This window comes from Rana temporaria, chromosome 1 (genome assembly GCF_905171775.1).
Source record: "Rana temporaria chromosome 1, aRanTem1.1, whole genome shotgun sequence".
Lineage (NCBI taxonomy): Eukaryota > Metazoa > Chordata > Amphibia > Anura > Ranidae > Rana > Rana temporaria.
In genome coordinates this window covers 444,093,161-444,113,685 of record NC_053489.1, presented here as the reverse complement: position 1 = coordinate 444,113,685, position 20,525 = coordinate 444,093,161, and the positions used below count along the sequence as shown (strand labels likewise).

At 46.5% G+C, this 20,525-nt stretch overlaps 1 protein-coding gene across 3 annotated transcripts in view; it reads right to left on the bottom strand.

Annotated features, from left to right (window-relative positions):
* The window catches only part of MAST3 (microtubule associated serine/threonine kinase 3), a 251,058-nt gene that overhangs the window by 16,091 nt on the left and 214,442 nt on the right, over positions 1 to 20,525 (bottom strand). For all 3 annotated transcript variants that reach the window (XM_040326886.1, XM_040326891.1, XM_040326895.1), the window contains 4 exons: positions 18,165 to 18,379; positions 17,751 to 17,948; positions 12,383 to 12,609; positions 12,183 to 12,305 (listed from right to left, as the gene is read on the bottom strand). In XM_040326886.1, the coding sequence (XP_040182820.1) occupies positions 12,183 to 12,305; positions 12,383 to 12,609; positions 17,751 to 17,948; positions 18,165 to 18,379 (763 nt within the window). The remainder of the gene's footprint in view (positions 1 to 12,182; positions 12,306 to 12,382; positions 12,610 to 17,750; positions 17,949 to 18,164; positions 18,380 to 20,525) is intronic.

Below are 20,525 nucleotides of genomic sequence, written 5' to 3'. Positions count from 1 at the left end.
GGATTTAATTTAGAGATATACTCAAATCATAAAAAATCCAACTTAGTTGAGAAAAATAATCTTAAATTTTAAATTTAACTCAAAAAAGAGGAGCCCCCGGAATCCGAAGGTCTCAAACTGCAGCCTGCAGCACTGCCTGCCCAAAGGCTGTATCAGTATTCCTTCTTACGTCCAACTGGTAGAATTTTGTAAACGTGTGGACAGAAGACCAGGTTGCCGCCTTGCAAACTTGAGCCATAGAGATCTGGTGGTGTGCTGCCCAGGAGGCGCCCATGGCCCTAGTAGAATGAGCCCTTAATGATACTGGAGGAGGCAACCCTTTCAAGCCGTAGGCCTGAGTGATTAATTGCTTAATCCACCTAGAAATGGTGGACTTTGCAGCTGCCTGCCCCTTCTTGGGCCCATCCGGTAAAATGAACAGCACATCTGTTTTCCGGATCTTCTTTGTAGCTTTAAGATAGGCCTTCATGGCCCTGACAATATCCAAGGTATGCAGCAACCCTTCCTTTCTGGAAGTAGGTTTAGGGAAGAAGGATGGTAATACCAAATCCTGGTTCAAATGAAAACTGGATATAACCTTCGGTAGGAAGGAAGGATGAGGGCGGAGAACGACCCTGTCCTTATGAAAAATAAGATATGGTTCCTTACAGGATAAGGCCGCCAGTTCCGATACTCTTCTTGCGGAAACTATGGCGACCAAAAATACTAACTTCCTTGTCAGTAAAACCAAAAGAATTTCAGCCAACGGCTCAAACGGTTGTTTCTGTAAACTTGACAGAACAAGATTTAAATCCCACGGACAAAGCGGGGATTTAACTGGAGGTTTAATACGTAAGACCCCTTGAAGGAAGGTCTTAACCAGCGAGTGGGTGGCCAGCGGCCGCTGAAACCACACTGACAGAGCCGAAATCTGTCCTTTGATTGTGCTTAATGCCAATCCTTTATCCACTCCTAGCTGGAGAAAACTTAAAACTCTATCGATGGTGAACTTGCGAGGAAGCCATAGCTTGGACTCACACCAGCCTACATAGGCCTTCCAGACCCTGTGATAAATCACCCTAGAGACCGGTTTCCTGGCTCTGATTAGGGTAGAGATTACTCTCTGAGACAGACCTCTACCCCTGAGAATCAGGGATTCAGCTTCCAGGCCGTCAAATTTAGATGCCGTAAGGCAGGGTGGAGGATCGGACCTTGCGATAGCAGGTCTGGCCGTAGAGGAAGAGTCCAAGGGTCTCCCACTACCATCCTTAAGATTAGTGAGTACCATGCCCTTCTGGGCCATGCTGGAGCTACCAGGATGACTGGTATGTGCTCCACCCGGATCCTGCGCAGCAGGCGGGGTAGTAACTGGAGCGGGGGAAACGCATAAAGAAGTTTGAACTGATGCCAAGGGCAAACCAACGCATCGGTTCCGCAGGCCATCGGATCCCTTGAGCGGGACATGAACCTGTCTAGCTTCTTGTTGAGTCTCGATGCCATGATATCCACGTCCGGCACTCCCCATCTTTGGCAGAGTGCTTGAAAGATTTGTGGATGCAGAGACCATTCCCCCGGCAATAGAGTCTGGCGGCTTAAGAAGTCCGCCTGAAAGTTGTCCACTCCTGGAATGAATATTGCCGATATGCAGGGCACATGAGCCTCTGCCCATAAGAGAATCAAGCTCATCTCTCTCTGAGCGGCTTGACTCCTGGTTCCCCCTTGGTGATTTATGTATGCCACGGCCGTGGCATTGTCTGATTGAATTCTCACCGGGAACCCCTGCAATTTTGACGTCCAAGCCCTGAGGGCTAGTCGAGCAGCTCTGAGCTCCAAGATGTTGATGGGCAACTGCTTCTCTGGCTTTGCCCAAGTACCTTGGCGAGTGCAACCATCCAAAATTGCTCCCCAGCCCGTCAGGCTGGCGTCTGTGGTCACTATCTTCCAAGCCACTGGGCTGAAAGACTTCCCCTTCAGTAGATTCTGAGGGTCTAACCACCAACACAGACTTTGTCGGACTCTTGATGAGAGCGGCAACGGGATATCCAAGGCCTGTGGCCTTCTGCTCCATGCTGACAGGATGGCTGCCTGCAGGATGCGAGTGTGGCTCTGGGCGTATGGTACCGCCTCGAATGTGGCCACCATCTTGCCTAGTAACCTCATACATAGGCGAATAGTCGGTTCCTTCTTGCTTAGAACCAGTAGGATTAATTCCTTGATGGCTTTGACCTTCCTCAGAGGTAGAAACACTCTTTGTTGTTCTGTGTCTAATCTCATGCCGAGATATTCCAACTGCCTTGTGGGCAGGAAAGCTGACTTTTCTCGATTTAGGACCCAGCCGAACTTCTCGAGGTATTGGACCGTGAGGGCCACTGCTCGCTCCAAGCCGGGAGACGAGTGATCTATGACTAGGAGGTCGTCCAGGTATGCTAGGATCGTGACCCCTTGGATCCTTAGCTTGGCTAGGATTGGAGCTAGGACCTTCGTGAACACCCGGGGGGCCGTAGCCAACCCGAAGGGAAGCGCCACGAATTGGAAATGACGTGAAGCCACCATGAAGCGTAGATATCTTTGATGTGGCTGATAAATTGGAACATGAAGGTAGGCATCCTTTATGTCTATGGATGCCATGAAGTCGTCCTTTTGGAGTGTGGCAGCAGCTGACCGCACGGATTCCATCCGAAATGAGCGGACTTTTAGGTATGCGTTTACCATCTTTAGGTCCAAAATTGGCCTGACATCTCCATTGGACTTTGGGATGATGAATAGGTTGGAGTAGAAACCCAGCCCCTGTTCCAGGACTGGTACCTCTACTATTACTTCCTGGGAAAGTAGATGATTTAATGCCGACATTAATGCGGCTCCCTTCTCCGGATCGTTTGGAATCCTCGACGCCTGAAAATGAGGAGGAGGAAACTTTAGGAAATCTAATTTGTAGCCCGTGGCCACGGAAGACCGTACCCACTCGTCGGGAATGCTGGCTTCCCAGACCTCTGAAAAGAGTCGCAGCCTTCCCCCCACCTTCGTGGGTGGGGGCGCCCCTTCATAAGGTCGGCTTGGGGGCTGGTTTTGCTGGTTTGCGAAACCACTGCTTTCTGCCTCTAGCAGCCTGTCCTTGTGACTTGCTGTTGAAGCCGAAGTTTGCTTTCGCAGGAGGCCGTCGATACTGTTTGGCATTAGAGGGCCCCTGCCCAGGGGAGTACTGTCGTTTAAACGCAGGCCCCTGAAACTTCTTCTTAGTTGGCAAGAGAGTACTTTTGCCGTTTGAAATGGTCTGAATGTATTTATCTAGGTCTTCTCTGAAGAGTCGTCCTCCATGGAAGGGGAACCCTACCAGGAGCTTCTTGCATGGGGGCTCGGCCTCCCAGCTTTTTAACCATAAGAGTCTTCTCATATGGATAAGGGATAACGATAAATGTGACGCTTGCTGGATAGAATCCTTAATTGCGTCTACCGTAAAACAAATGGCTTTAGGGACATCCGAAAATTCTTCTGCCTGCTGGGCAGGAATAAGTTTAAGCATCTGCTTAACTTGATCCGATAATGCTTGAGCAACCCCAATCGCAGCCACAGCTGGCTGTACTACTGCCCCTGCAGTAGTGAAGGAGTTCTTAAGTAGCGCTTCCAAGCGTTTATCAACTGGATCCTTGAATACCTGTATGTTTTCTACAGGGCATGTTAATGATTTGTTAATACATGAGATGGCTGCGTCCACTGCAGGAGTAGCCCATTTCTTGGAAAATTTATCTTCCATAGGATATAGGGCAGAGAATCTTTTAGGTGGTAAGAAGATTTTATCTGGCTTGTTCCAATCTTGGAACAAAACTCCCTCTAGTAGAGGGTGGATCGGAAACACTGCATTGCTTTGAGGCGCCCTCAGTGAGCCCAAAGCTGAAACCGTCGATACCTGGAGATCTGGTACTGGCAAGTTAAATGCATTATGGACCAAGTCCGTTAAGGCTTGAATCCACCAGCTCTCCCCTTGGGAGACTGCTCCAGACTCCTCTGTATCCGGATCTTCGATCCCTGAACCTACTTGGTCCTTGTCCAAGAGGTCGTCCAATTCCCCTGAGGAAAGGACCTCCTCTTCTGAGGGTCCGCGCTCGGGCGACGGAGATCTAATCCGTTTACTGCCCCGCATAGCTGTGGCTATCATTTTTCCCATTCTTTTCTCCATCTCTTTTAAAGAGGTGAGTAATACCTCGTCCGTGACTATCTTAGGGCTGGACTGACACGTGCCAGCTCCAGCCCCAGATCCCGATGGCCCCAAGGCTCCCTGAGGGGAAAGCAGCGGCATAACTTTGTCCGAGACCTCAGACTCTCTGGGGGAATCCCCACCTCTTGTACCCTCTGACCCGGATGCCATGGTACAATACCGAGGTACACCTGCTAGCTTATTGGTACTTGGAACTATAAATAGTTAATTGCCCAAACACCTGTTTGGGGGATAAAAAATGCTTCCTCTCCCCTAGATGACTTTTTTTTTTTTTTTTTTCAATCTTTTTCTCTTTTTTTTTTTTTTTTTGTTTCAAATCCAGGAAAGAAAAAGCATTCTGTCCCCCTGAGTAGTATTGCAAAGAAAAACTATGAGATGGAAAAGAAACAGCCTATTTCTAGGCTTGAAAACAGTCTTCTGAAGACTGCAATATCCTTTCTGGCCACTGTGTGTCCTCGGCGCCCCGTGCTGCCGCTCTGGTCTTTCCTCCCCAGTTCCAATGTATCGAATGAGCTGTTTGGAACGAAAAAGGAAGGGCCGCCCCTTCCTTAAGCCACTGACCCGCCCTTCCCCCCTCAGCTAAACGGCGCGAATTGCGCCTATAACACGTGAACGCGCGCGCCCCCGATAGGGGGGGGGTTGGGGGGAAGGGAGCCTCTCTGCTCCAGCTGGAACCACGAGGAGGTCAGCGTTTTGCCTGCTTTGCAGGCTCAGAGGAGGAAGACTGATGGAGCATCACCTGGAGGCTTGCAGGTAAGCTCAGCTCTCTGACACACACATATACATTATATCACACAGGCCCCACTCAATGCTTTTCCAACACTACAAGGGAGGTCACTTCTTATGGGGAATAATACACATAGAGCCATCCTATCATTAAGATATGTGACTAGTTTGCCAGATGCAGCGCATAACTTTAGGCATGTTCCCTGTGACCCCCCAGAAAAAACCTGCTAAGAACCAAGTTCCGCAAGTTTTCCCCTCACTTACCTGCTCCATGCCGCAGGACTTTGCCAAGCAAGAGGCCCAATCTTCCCCCATCTCCGTGGGGATGTCTAGACCTTCAGGCCCTGGGTTCCTATGAAGGATCCACTGTCCTGGGCCCATATAGCACCCTGGCAACAGAAACATTAGGCCCCCAAAGGTTTCTAAGTTCTGGGCCCAGGGTCCAGCTCTCTAAAAAGAAAAAGCATTATGGGCTATACCCCAAGGGTTTGGGGCCCGGTTACTGACCACTTTAGCGCTGAGGCCTTTGGACAGAACCGGTTAGCTCACCTAATCCCAAGGATGCGGAGGCAAGCTAAACCATGACCAACACCTAAGACACTGGCGTAAAAACTGAGGTACTCCTCCTATGGGAGGGGGTTATATAGGGAGGGGCATTTCCTGTTTGAGATTGCCAGTGTCCATCACCTGAAGGTACTCCATATAACCCATATAGTAATGAATGCCGCTCTGTGTCCCGTGATGTAACGATAAAGAAAAAGGGATTTTTAATACAGCTTACCTGTAAAATCCTTTTCTTGGAGTACATCACGGGACACAGAGCGGCATAATCATTACTATGTGGGTTATATGGAGTACCTTCAGGTGATGGACACTGGCAATCTCAAACAGGAAGTCCCCTCCCTATATAACCCCCTCCCATAGGCGGAGTCCCTCACATTTTGTAGCAAGCAGTATGCCTCCCAAAATGGTCCCCAAAAGAGGGGTGGGAGCTCTGTGTCCCGTGATGTACTCCAAGAAAAGGATTTTACAGGTAAGCTGTATTAAAAATCCCTTTTTCTTTCTCGTACATCACGGGACACAGAGCGGCATAATCATTACTATGTGGGATGTCCGAAAGCAATGCTTCCATGAGGGGAGGGAGACATCTCAACCAGGAGATCTAATTCAGAAAGTGACCTTTAAATCATAATAAATCCAAATTAAATCCAACAAATAATTAATATGATTAATTTAATTAATTCATTAATTTAACCAAGGGTGCCCCGGATCCCGAGGATCTTAAATTTCAGCCTGCAGCACTACCTGTCCAAAGGCTGCATCGGCCCTTCTTCTCACATCCAATAGGTAAAACCTTTGTGAAAGTGTGGACCGATGACCAGATTGCCACCTTGCAAACCTGAGCCATAGAGATCTGGTGGTGTGCTGCCCAGGAGGCGTTCATGGCCCTAGTAGAATGGGCCTCAACTGATAAAAGGAGGGGGCAACCCCTTCAAGCCGTAGGCCTGACTGATTAGCTGCTTAAACCATCTGGTGATGGTAGCTTCAGCTGCCGCTTGACCCTCCTTGGGTTCTTCCGGCAGGATGAACAATGTATCCATCTTCCAAATCCTTTCTGTAGCCCTGAGACAGGCCTTCATGGCCTTGACCAAACCTAAGGCGTGCATCAAGCCTTCTACGTAGGAGTGGGCTTTTGGAAAAAAAGATGGTAGGATCAAATCCTGATTCAAGAGAAAAACTGGACCCCACCTTAGGCGGGAAAGACGGATGCGGACGGAGAACCACCCTGTCTTTATGCAGACTGAGGCATGGTTCTTTACAAGACAAGGCTGCCAGCTCTGATACTGTTCTAGCAGGAATCATAGCAGTCAAACAATACCAACTTCTCAGTCAGTAGTACCACTGGAACCTCTGCCAGAGGCTCAAAGGGCTGCTTATGCAGAGCTGACAACACAAGATTCAAATCCCACGGATAAACCGGAGACAAGATAAGGAGATTAATGCGTCAGACCCCCTAGAAAAAAAGGTTTTAACCAAAGAGTGCGTGGCCAACGGCCAACACAACCATACCGATAAGGCCGAAATCTGTCCTTTAATAGGACTTCAAGGCCAAAACCTTATCTACTCTGTCTGAAGGAAAAAACGCAATACCCTGACAATGGTGTATTTGCGTGGAAGCCATCTCTGGGAATCACACCAGCCTCCATAGGCCCTTCAGACCCTGTAATAGATTACTCTGGAGACTGACCTTCTAACCTTAATCAGAGTAGAAAATAACTTGGCTAGATAGGCCCTACCCCTGAGGATCAGGGATTCAGCCGCCAAGCCGTCAAATTTAGATGCCGTAAGGCAGGGTGGAGTATCGGACCTTGAGAGAGTAGGTCTGGGCGAAGTGGAAGGGTCCAAGGCTCCCCCACTGACATTCTCAAGATCAGAGAGTACCATGACCTTCGGGGCCATGCTGGGGCTATCAGAATGACTGGCCTGTTCTCCACCCTGATCCTGCGCAGCAGGCGGGGCAGCATCTGTAATGGGGGGAAGGCGTACAGCAGACTGAACGAATGCCAAGGACAAATCAACGCATCGGTTCCGCAGGCCAGAGGGTCCCTTGATCGGGACAGGAACTTGTTTAGCTTCCTGTTGAACCTAGATGCCATGATGTCCACATCCGGAAATCCCCATTTCTGGCAGATCTCCTGAAAGATTTGGGGATGGAGAGACCACTCCCCTGAAATCAGCTGTTGGCGACTTAAGAAGTCCGCCTGTAAATTGTCCACCCCTGGGATAAAAATCGCCGAGATGCATGGAACATGCGCTTCTGCCCACCGGAAAATTAAGCTCACTTCCCTTTGGGCGGCTCGACTCTTCGTGCCCCCTTGATGGTTTATATATGCCACTGCCGTGGCATTGTCGGACTGCACTCTCACTGGAGACCCTTGCAGTTTGGACGTCCAGGCCTTTAAGGCTAAGCGTGCCGCCCTGATCTCCAAGACATTGATTGGCAGCCGTCTTTCTGACTCTGCCCAAATCCCCTGCTGGATCTGCCCATCCAAGACTGCTCCCCAGCCCTTCAGGCTGGCATCTGTGGTTATCAACTTCCAGATGATGGGACTGAAAGATTTTCCCTTTAGGAGGTTCCGAGGCTTTAGCCACCAGCAGAGACTTTGCCGGACCCTTGATGGCAGGGTCAACGGAAGATCCAGGGCTTGTGGTTCTTTGTTCCAGGCTGACAGGATGGTTGTCTGCAGGATTCGCGTGTGCGCCTGAGCATATGGCACTGCCTCGAAGGTGGCCACCATCTTTCCTAGTAAGCTCATGCACAAACGGAACTTCTCTAAGGGGAGAAACACCCTTTGCTGCTTCGTGTCTAGCAGCATGCCGAGGTATTCCAATCGCTTTGTAGGTAGCAAAGCCGATTTTTCTAGGTTTAGAACCCACCCAAATACCTCGAGGAACTGAACCGTCAGGGTTACTGCTCGAGACAAGTCTGAAGCAGAGTGATCTATGATCAGGAGGTCGTCCAAATAGGCTAGGATCAGGACTCCCTGGGTCCTTAGACTGGCCAAGATGGGGGCCAGGACCTTCGTAAACACACGAGGGGCCGTAGCCAACCCGAAAGGGAGGGCCACAAATTGATAGTGACACCCTGCGACTGCAAAGCGTAGGAACCTTTGATGCCCCTGGAAAATTGGAACATGAAGATATGCGTCCTTTATGTCTATCGAGGCCAAAAAATCGTTCTGCTGCAAAGCTGCGGCAGCAGAGCGTATGGATTCCATCCGAAAGGACCGAATCCTCAGGTAAGAGTTTAGAATCTTTAGATCCAGAATGGGCCTTACATCGCCGTTGGGTTTTGGAACGATAAACAGATTGGAGTAGAAGCCAAGCTTGCGCTCCTGAATTGGTACCTCTACGATTACCCCTTGATCTAGAAGACGATCCAAAGCTGTAAGCAAGGCAGCCCTCTTTCCCGGATCGCTTGGAATCCTTGATTCCTGAAAATGTGGAGGGGGAAACTCCCGAAATTCTATCTTGTAGCCAGCCGTCACTAAGGAAAGAACCCACTTGTCGGGGATCTTGGCTTCCCAAACTTTTGCAAAGAATCGAAGCCTTCCCCCCACCCGATTGAGTGGGGGCGCCCCTTCATAAGGCTGACTTGGGAGCTGGTTTAGCTGGTTTGCGGAACCATGGTTTTTTACCCCCAGCGGCCTGCCCCTGCGACTTATTAGCAAAGTTTGGTCGTGCGGGAGGCCGTCGATACTGCCTGGGGCCCGAGAGCCCTGGGGCTGGGGATTGCTGCTGCTTGAACGTAGGACCTTGAAATCTCCTTTTGACTGGTAAAAGAGTACTCTTGCCACTTGATATTGTCTGTATGTATTTATCGAGATCTTCCCCAAAAAGCCTACCTCCGTGAAAAGGAAAGCCTGCTAAAAGCTTTTTACACGGAGTCTCGGCTGACCAATTCTTTAGCCACAAGAGCCGTCGCATATGTACCAGAAACAGCGACAGACGGGACGCTTGTTGGATGGAATCCTTTATGGCATCCACCGCAAAACAGAGAGCTCTAGGGAGGTCGGCCAGATCCTGCGCCTGCTGAGCCGGGAGCTCCCTTAATATCTCTTTTGTCTGGTTCTTCAAAGCCTGACAGACGCCTATAGCAGCAACCGCCGGTTGCACGACTGCTCCTGCTGTAGAAAAAGATGCCTTCAAAAGGGTCTCTAACCGCTTATCAACCGGATCCTTGAACATTTGTATGTTCTCTACTGGACAAGTTAAAGACTTGTTTACGCAGGAGACCGCTGCATCCACAGCGGGAAGCACCCATTTCTTCGAAAATTTTTCCTCCATGGGGTACAGTACAGAAAACCTCTTAGGAGGCACGAAAATCTTATCGGGCCGGGCCCAATCCTGAAAGATCAGGTCTTCCAGCAAAGGGTGGACCGGAAATGCTACGTTACTCAATGGCGCTTTTAAGGAGCCCAGAGAAGATACGGCAGGAATCTGAAGTTCTGGCGAGGGCAGATTAAAAGCCGAGCGGACCATGTCCGTTAAAGACTGTACCCACAGATTCTCTGCCTGAGAAACCGAAAAAGGTTCCTCAATAGTGGATTCCTCAATGTCAGAACCTTCTAGGAACTGCTCCGTTTGGTCCTCCTGAGATTCTAACTCCTCTGGGGAGAGAACCTCAGCATCAGCGGAGACCAACTTAGGGGACGGAGACCTGGTCCGTTTTTTGCCTGCAAGAGAACTAGTAAAAAGGGTTGATAGTCGCTGTTCTAACCCCTGCAGGGAGACAGCTAACATATCCTGCGTGACAAACACTGGGTCAGGCAGAATGGGGCCAGCCACAGCACCCACCACACCTAATGGCTCCTCAAAGGCGGCAACATCTAGATTTTCGGGAGAGGACGGAACCGGCATAGTCTGATTAAGATCCTCAGAACTAGAGGGGGAACCCTTCTGCTTCTTTGTACTTTTAGCATTCTTAGTCCCCGAACCTTTAGGGCCCATGATACAAAATTGAGGCACTCCGCTAACAACACCTGACTGTTGTAGCAAGGAGAAAAAATATATGTAGCTTAAGGCAGAAAAAAACCTTATAAGCCAATGAAAAGGTAGTGCACACCCTTTTCCCTGAGGAAACAATCTTTATATTATAATCCTCCTTTTTTTTTTTTTTTTTTCGTTTGTTTTTCCCTTTTATTTTTTTATTTTTTTTATATTATTTTTTTTTTTTTTTTTGCACCTTTAAACAGACTGTGTGAGTGCCAAAACTGCTGCCAAAAAACCTTAGGCTCAAAATAGAGAAAATCAGGGAAAAAATCTCCTATTTCTCCAAAAAAGTCAGTGAGGAGCTTAGCTCCAGACCTAAAAAGGTCTTATACCGCCACTAGGTGTCACCCTGCGCCGCTCTGTGTCCTGCTCTGCATCGCTCTTGCGTCCCTCCGGTCAGCAGACGAATCCTACACTGACCGGAGGAACAAGCTGCTGCGACTATACAGCGAGGGGGAACGCCCCCTACGTCCCGCCGACGTCACTACGCTCCCCGCCCCCTACGCGCACATCTATATCATGCGCGCGCGTCCCAGGAGGAACACGAGGAGGGGAGCAGCACGCCGGCGGCGCCAGGACACCCGGAGACCTCCGCTACAGAGCTGCAGGGGGAGCACCCAATACAGGTAGGCCCTGGCCTTATTAAGCCGGGAAATAACGGGGGGTGGGCTTGCCCTGCTAGTCCTAGAACCAGGCCACTAGCCCCTACCCCCCAAAACCCATGCGGGGCAGCCACATAGCAACACAGTCAGAGGGGGGATCCACTAGCAAAAAAACAAGGGGAGGTAACCATCCTGTCTGGCAGACATAGTGGAAACAATTGCCTATGCAGAGCATCCCAGGCTAACCCAACTAGGCTTCCCCCCGAGGGACCTGCTGACGAACCAAGTTCCGCAGGCCCCTCTCTTACCTGCTCCACGCTGAAGGGTATTGCAAACGCAAGAGGCCCAATCTTCCCCCATCTCCGTGGGTTCTGTACCAGACCTTCAGGGACCCGGGTCCTGTGCAGGAACCACACTGCCCTGGACCTATACAGCACCCTGGCAACAGCACCTTTTGGACTTTAGAAAGTTCAAAGTTCTGGGCCCAGGGTCCAGCCCTCCGAAGAGAGGCATTATAGGCTAAACCCCACGACTTGGGGCCCGGGTACTGTCCACTTTGGCTCTGAGGCACCTTGGACAGATCCGGTATAGTCTACCTAGTCCCAAGGACATGGAGGCAAACTAATTCGTGACCAACACCTAAGACACTGGCGAAAAAACTGAGGGACTCCTCCTATGGGAGGGGGTTATATAGGGAGGGGACTTCCTGTTTGAGATTGCCAGTGTCCATCACCTGAAGGTACTCCATATAACCCACATAGTAATGATTATGCCGCTCTGTGTCCCGTGATGTACGAGAAAGAAAGCCAAGCAGTTTCATATGGAACATATAAAAAGCAGACCACTAAAATATACTGAATATTAATTTACAACGTTTTATATTTACCAGTTTAATATTTTGGTATTCCTAGGCCATAAAACAAAACACACATATAAGGCTGCTACATACTTTTTTTTTTTTTTTTTTTACAAAAAATACATTCTTGCGTTTTCTGAAGGTACAGATTAGCCAAAATACAAGAAAGTACTTCCTGTAAAAGTAATTTCACATATACTGTACACCTCCGTTGTGTAGTTGCATGTATATAAAAACATACAAATAGGTATACCTTTAAAAGCAGCTCTACAACATCCATATGTACCAGGCCAAGAACAGATTCCCCATTCACATGAGTTATCAGATCCCCAGCTCTTAACCCTGCTTCATGAGCTGGGCTTCCATCTTCTACGTTCTGGAAGAAGAAAATAAAAGACATTATGAAATGCTAAAATTAGGCAGCGTTCAAATAGACCAAAAAACACTACTTACCCAAACCATGTGGTGTACAGTATACACATCACTTTCGCCCATGTAAACACGAATTGCACGCAAAGTGAAGCCATACTTCTTTCCGGAGCTGTGAATAATTATTGGGGGGCGCAGACTTGCTATTGCCACAGCGGAGTATCGATTTGGAGAAGAATCTCTGGAAGAAGGATTAGATGAGACGGAATGTGGAGAAACGGGGCTTGTAAGAGATCCACTGCTAAAATCATCTGTGGGAAAGAATAAACAATCCATTAGAATTTCTCCCCGCTAAGAAATAACCTAAACAATTGTGACAGTGACTAGTGTCTGTAATTACTACTGTTTACTTACAAAGATGTCAAATACACACCATCACAAACATTTTCTACTACATTGTTGCAGTAACGAACTGCTTAATTTTTTTTTTTTTTGTATAAATGTACAAAAATAAAAGCAGTCTACTTAACTTACATATTTCCCAGATTGCCAGGACAAGAAATAACTGTATAATCTTAAAATTAGAAAAACACTGAATATCATTTTCCCACATTTTTAGATTTACGGTTTGCCGGGTCCTTTTACTTTAAAATGGGGTTGATTTACTTAAGGCGTAGAGACAGTTTACTTTAAAAAGTGAATTTTTACGAAGTTTAGTAAATGAGGTGAAACTGCTAACCATCAAATCATTTGCAAGCAAACATACGTTTTTTTTATTTTTTTTCTTCATTGTCCTTGTACATTAAAGGGCATATTTCACTTACCTTACCCTTATTCGCCAAGCAAATAAATCGAAAATCCCAGAGCATGAAGTGAACATGCTCTACTCCTTTAATAAATCAGCACTAATGTTAAGCACTGTAAATATTGACATCAAATTTCAATTTAGTCCTAGTATTATGACTAGAATGTAATTTTCGTTTTAGTCGTATTTTAATCATCTGAACGGTTTTAGTCTTAGTCATGTTTTAGTCAACTTAAAACTCCAGTACATTCTAATCAACTTAAAACTCCAGTGCCCACCTGAACTTCGGCTTTCCTCGGAGCTTCACCTGTCGGTTACAGCCCACATCCCCTGACTATCGGCAAGCTGTATTGGCTGAGAGACGTACGCACCCTCTGTCTGCCTGCGAGTTCTAGAACAATGCCCTGCAAACCACAGAAGAGGAACTCCTCTGTCGGATTCATATCTGTCTGGATGTGACATGGTGAGTATTCCCCCTCCCAGCAAGGTAAGAGGGCTTAGCACTGTGTAAAACAGGGGTGCCCAACCAGTGGCCCACGGAGCCCTCTGATGTGGCCCGGGACCTACTGCTCTGGGATGGCTGGTTGGCAAGCCCAGATTGCAGGTTGCCAACCTGCCATCCCAGAGCATCAGTGTTGTGAATGAAGCAGACGGTAGAGGAAGCAAGTGGCTTTTCAGAAAGTGCACCACACCTGCAGGATATAATAGACATCTATGGCAAAGTGCATCTAACTGCTGAGAAAACCTCAGGTATACTGCGCTGCACCCACAGTGTGGGTAGACCGCAGACCATCAGTGTAAAAGCAGTCTTAAGCCCCTTTCACACGATTGGTCCAACCAAATCGCACCCTCCTACACTTTTGTCCGTTTACACCCACCTACCTCCAATCCGATCTGTTATAAAAAAACAAAAAAAAAACAGAAGTGGATCCCTCCCCTTCCATCTGATTGGATCAGAGGGCCCATAAAGTAGATTGGGCTGTGTCCGTTTTGCATATGCAGACTGGACACAGACCTGTCATCTGCCCACTCTGCTCACTGTGGCCCACAACTGGTTACTAAGTCGCTTAATTGGCCTTTGGTTTTCAAAGGGTTGGGCACCCCTGGTGTAAAACAACAGCCTTCCCCAGACCGTCCAGTTCTCTGCCTTGTGTGCTCCCTCCCTCCCATTTAATTTCCCATCCCTGTTTGCAAGTCACCTCCCCTTCCACAAAGTATAATGCACCCTGCCCTGTGCACTGCCCCCCCCCCCCCCTCACTTACTTCCCCATCCCCACACTCAGGTCACCTCTTCATCCCTAAAGTATAATGCACCCTGGCCTGTGCATTCCCTCACTCCCATTTACTTCCCCATCCCCATTCTCAGGTCACCTCTCCATCCCCAAAGTATAACACACCCTGGCCTGTGCATCTCCTCACTCCCATTTACTTCCCCATCCCCACTTGCATCCGCGCATTACAGCCTATAGAGTTTACAGTTTTTTTTGTTTTGTTTTTTACATTTTTAAGTTGCACTTTGTTTTTTCAAAAAACATTATTTTTGTTGATCAAACGTGGTTTTATTTCTAAAGACGTTCTATATCATAAGGGCTAAATCAGTGTCTGTAGTGCATGCTCAAACCTTAATACCAGAAATAACAACATGTTATTAGATTTTTACTCAAGGAGTATGTAATTATTTTTTACTCATTATGTGCAATTGTTACTTTGGATAATTTTATGTGGCAATTTTTTTTTTATATTTAGTAGTTATTATGGTTACTGGAGATTGGTTGTGGTATGTAGTCCTAGTATAATATTGTGATTTATGACATTTTGATATTTGGTCACTTCATTCAAGGTGTTCCCTGTTCGTTTTATGAAGTGACAATGGGTGAAAGTCCTGGTCAAGCATCAGCTGTTGCTCTCACACCCTTCCTGCCTGAACATATGGCAGACTAATTAGGTGGAAGCGCTCGTTAATGGGTGACTATATCAAAGCGTGTAGTAAACACGACTCCTCCCCTACTAAGGAAGACCAGAGGTTTAGATGCAACGTACGTATAGGACGAGGTTTTCACCTATATGGCGTCATCCTGTGATCATCTCTGCATCTAAGGATCCTGTGATTATACATGACAGACACGCGATTCATGGCTACCACTGCCTATAATGCCATCTTTGTAAGTGCAATACTATATCTTTTTCTAAATAAATGTGAAAGCGGAGTTGTGCTTTAAGCACTCCTCGCCCCCTACAGGCCACATTTGACATATCTTTTTTTTGGGTGGGGGGTACCTGGTTTTGACAGGTACTTCCTCCTTCCGTCGCTTTGCTGCCTAGATGACTCCTCCTCTTCCCCCTAGGCGGCTCCTCCATCTCTGCAATCTTTTGAGACACGTCACAAGTCCCAAAAGATTGCCTGGCCACTAGGAGAGCGCAGAGCAAATCGAATAATCCATCCATCAGAGTAAGAGGCATTTGAAGCGGCAGCAGTTTGTCTTCATCCCTAAAGAGGGAAAAACATCTGGCAAGACCTACTGGTAATGTAGGGGTCATGACAGTGAGGCGAGAGGCTAATCTACAAGGGTGGAGGCTTCACACTTCGCATTACATGTCACATTGGTAATTGGAGTGGATTCAAATTGGATATCGTTGCCTTCTTTGATATTTTTGGATATACATTGGATTATATATATATATATATATATATATATATATATATATATATATATAAAAAAATTGTATACATTTTGCTCAATTGTTTGCACTTTTATTATATTGTGGTTATTTTTTGTAAGTTGAGCTACATCATTCTGTTGTATATATTAGTTCACTAAAGTTTGAATCACTTATGGGGGTTGGCTATCAACTTTAATTAATTTCATTGATCTAGTATTGGATTGCGCAGATTGATTAATATCACACTGTTTTAGTATATAATGAGTTTGGAATGCTTAAACTAATGCATTACAAATTTAACTGAACCCATTCGATTTTAGTCAACATAAATTGGAGATTTTAGTTGACTAAATGAAAATTGTACTGTAATTGATTTTCGTCATAGTTTTCATCAATTGACTAAATTCTAATTTTATTTTTCATTAGTTTTCATCACTGAAAACACGCAGCTGACGAAAACCTTGATTGGCCCGGTCAGGATGATGTCACTACTGCACATGTGTACGAGAGTCACATCGTCACAGCAGAGGCATAACATAAATGTACTCTGAGCTGTACATGCAAGGCTCAGTGTACTCAAATGCTGACAGGCAGAGATAAGCAGTTATAACAGAAGAGACAAACGGGGTCTCTTCTGTCATAAAAATCCTGCCTTTCGGGCTTTTTTTCTTAATTATCCTATAAGCCATTTTGCTAAAAGGAAACAAATATGTGCACTCAAGCAGTGAATAACACACTGCTTGGAATTTATGTGCAGCAGAGGAAACTTTGAGGGCCCAGAACAGGCAGATTAAGGCATAGGGATTTCTGACAGGATCAACATGAATGTTTAAGCACTTTTAAAAGAAGAAAACCATGGGGTACCTGCATGTATAGCAAAGATGTACTGTATAGGTTTTGATTATTTTACCCACTTACACTTTATAACGCAGTTTTGTTTTTATTTCTTGAATTGCATTAAAGTTTGCTTCTTCCCGAGTACACATTCTCTTACAGCAAAATAATGTGTATTAAAATTACCTTCAGAACAAATTTGCTGAGAACACAATTTAAATTAGCTTTTTAGTTGAGAGTTCTTCGGTAACTAGGGGGGTTATCCACAAAAGGGATACGCCGGCGTATCTACTGATACGCCATCGTATCCCTGTTTCTATCTATGGAACTGATCCACAGAATCAGTTTACCATAGATAGGCAGAAGATCAGACATGTGTAATTGAATTACACTGTCGGATCTTAAGGATGCAATTCTAGGCCGGCCGCTAGGTGGCGAGGCCATTGCGGCCGGCCTAGAATATGCAAATGAACACTTACGGCGATCCACGAACATTCCGACGGGCCCGTCGCGCTAAATCTACGTCGTTTACGTCGAGTTACGCCGCGTAAAAATAGGGCTGAGTCCAATTTGACTAAGCCCTATTAAGTATGACCGTCGTTCCCGCGTCGAAATTTTAAACTCTACGTCGTTTGCGTAAGACGTTCGTGAATGGCGCTGGACGCCATTTACGTTAACGTCTAAGCAAATGACGTCGGAAGCGACGTCAGTTAGCGCAATGCACGTCGGGTAAGTTACCCAACGGAGCATGCGCAGTACGTCCGGCGCGGGAGCGCGCCTAATTTAAATGGGACTCGCCCCATTAGATTCGGCACGCCTTGCGCCGGACGGATTTGAGTTACACCGCCGCAAATTTCCAGGTAAGTCTGTTGTGGATCGATACCTAACTTAGGAAATTTGCGGCAGTGTAACTTAAATCACTTAAGTTACGTTGCGCTGCGGGGCTGTGGATTTGGCCCTAGGTTTTTTATGGGTCTTTGTGTTGTACATGGATATTATATAATGCTATTCTTATCTTTGTATTTTTATTTTGTGGCCGACAGAAAGCACATTGCCATTTAAGCAGACATGCCCAATACCAGAGAAGTAATGATAGTAGATAATGCATCACATTTGTAAAGGAGTTGTTAGAATATTGTCAAAGTGGCTCACCAGAAGTAATAATCAGTGATAGAGCAGAAACAGATGCAGACTTGGGTACACGTCTGCCTGGGGTAGAGCTTTGTATTTCAGTTCTCTCTCTCTGACCACGCAGTCGACGACTTGAACTCAGATCCAGGTTAGGTGTGATAGAATTCTTGGCACCAGTGCTATTACTACGCAGACGAGTTCGGCTAAGGCTGACAATTTCTGAAATAGAATTAGACACAGAGACAATTTATCATAGTGAGTGTAAAAAAACTGGAATACATAATTGTATTTACAAGTTTTCCTATGGGGGTGGGGGGGTTGGCTCTGCATGCATGGTACAACTCTATACTAATGTACATGCTGTCTGTGGGAATGGGACATTCAACAAGCTTATATAGATCTCAAAAGATACATTTTCAATTTCAAGTTTCTTACCAGAAAAAGCTGTGTGCTTGGAAGATGCCCGTTTCTTCTCCTGTGCAGAGAAGGTGGGCTTCTCGGATTTGTGGTCAGATGTCTCATCTTCAGAGGAGAAAGCAAACTTTGGCATGGCATCCAGACTGCAAGTGCTGGTCAGGAAGCCGGGGCTTACACTACGCTCACTTAACCACGAGTTGTAGGAGGATCCAGAGGAAGTCCACGACCTCAGCCTGAAGGACGATAGAACAGAAAATTAAAACCTTACATTCCTCTACCATTAAAAATAATTATAGAATCAATTGTAACACTCACAACAAAAGACAATTAAAAGGTACATCTTAACCTCATCTTTCCTAGCCCTTTAAGAGCTTCTAGATGCCAGGAGACAGAGGTGGGTATTCGTGTTATGTGACCGATGTGATTGGCTATCACAGCAGTCACATGATCGGAAAGCTCCTGATCGCTGTACACGTGCTCACAGTACAAGGAAGTGTTTACATAAAACTTCCTCTCATCATTAAAGCCCACTTGGCGAGAGGCTGCATATATGCGTATGGCCGGCGGGAAGAGACTATGTTAAAACAAAAAAGGTAATGCAACAAAAATGTAAACTGAACTGCCACACCACTGCTAAAAAGGTTCAGATATAACTTAATTCAAGGAAGGGTTAAGGAGACAATGATCTTGGTCACCTCTGCCAATTTTGAATACCTTGTATTGGTTGCCCGTCGCTGAGCAGGTTCTGTTTAAGATTGACTGTTTTATGCATAGGATAGTCCATGAAGGTGGACCAGAGTACCTCCGAAATGAATTCACACAATATGCTCCTAGTAGAGCACTACGTTCAGCGGGACAAACGAACGTCATTGTCCCTAGGGTGAAGAAACAGAAGAGGAGGACGTGCTTTCTCGTGCAGGGGGGTAAGGTATGGAATGATTTACCGTTGGTCCTAAAAAACACCACCAATTTGCCAAGCTTCAGGAAGAGTTTGAAGACTGCTCTTCCAGAAGTGTTATAGTGGCTTATAGGTCACTGCATCCTTGCCAGTAAGGGAGCTAGATTAAGAAGATCAGATTCTCCCTGCTCATTATAGTCAGACCGATTGGCATCGAGGCCAATCGGTAAGACTGCGTTTATAAGCATTTTTTAATAATAATAGAATAATAATCTGACCCCTACCTGCTAACAGCTCTGTAGGCTTTGTAGTACCTTATGCCTTGTCTTTTATCCTGAGCTTAAAGGGGTTGTAAAGGTTTGTGTCTTTTCACCTTAATGCATCCTATGCATTAAGGTGAAAAAACACCTGGCAATGACGGCCCCCCAGCCCTCCCGTTTATTTATCTGAGCCCGCCCCCGGCATCCTCTTCTCCACAGAGTCTGGCCGTTGATTGGATAGATTGATAGCAGCGCAGCCATTGGCTCGTGCTGCTGTCAATCACATCCAATGACACGGCCGCCGAGGGGCGGGACCGAGTCATACACGCTGTGTCTATGGACGCAGCGTGTATGACAGGGAGCGCGCCCGCAAGCTAACCCCAACGGGATAGCGTTTCCCAGAGGGGGGTTAGCTATTGCGGGGAGGAGCCTGGACAGCTGGCGAGGGACCCCAGAACAGGAGGATGGGGCCACTCTGTGTAAAACGAACTGCACAGTGGAGGCAAGTATAACATGTTTTTTATTTGAAAACATAATTAACCCATACAACCCCTTTAAGTTGACTTAAAAGTTCAAGGTGCAGCATGTCTACTTCTAAACACAGAAAGGACAGTCCAGCTGCAATGGGTGATTTCAGCTTACTAATGGTTCTGTGTTGACATTTGTAATTTGGAATCCTGCTGCAGTAGTGCTTAATGATTGTAAGCACAAGGCCAAGGTAAAGGTTCTGGAGTGGCTATCAGTCTCCTGACCTTAATATCAATGAGTCTCTCTGGGAATATTTCAAACGTGCAGTTAATGCGAGACAACCAAAGACTTTGCATGACCTGGACGCATTTTGCCAAGACGAATGGGCAGCTATACCATCTGCAAGAATTTGGGGCCTCAGACATCCATCTCAAAAAAGTGCATACGGTCATTCATGCTAAAGGGGGTATTAAGAACTAAGGGTATGCAGACCTTTGAGCAGGGGTCATTTAATTTGTTTACTTGTTGCCACGTTTTGCTTTATGATGTCTTTCTGTTATGACCTACAATTGAATATGAATTCCATAATAAAATAAAAGACATGTGTTTTGCCTACTAACTCATGTTTTCTTTATAAATGGTACATACCAGTGCCTTGAAAAAGTATTTATACCTCTTGAAATTTTCCTCATGCGTGAGGCCCGGATCTCATCCATTTTTGGCTTAATACTCTAGCGTCCTGGATGGACCCGA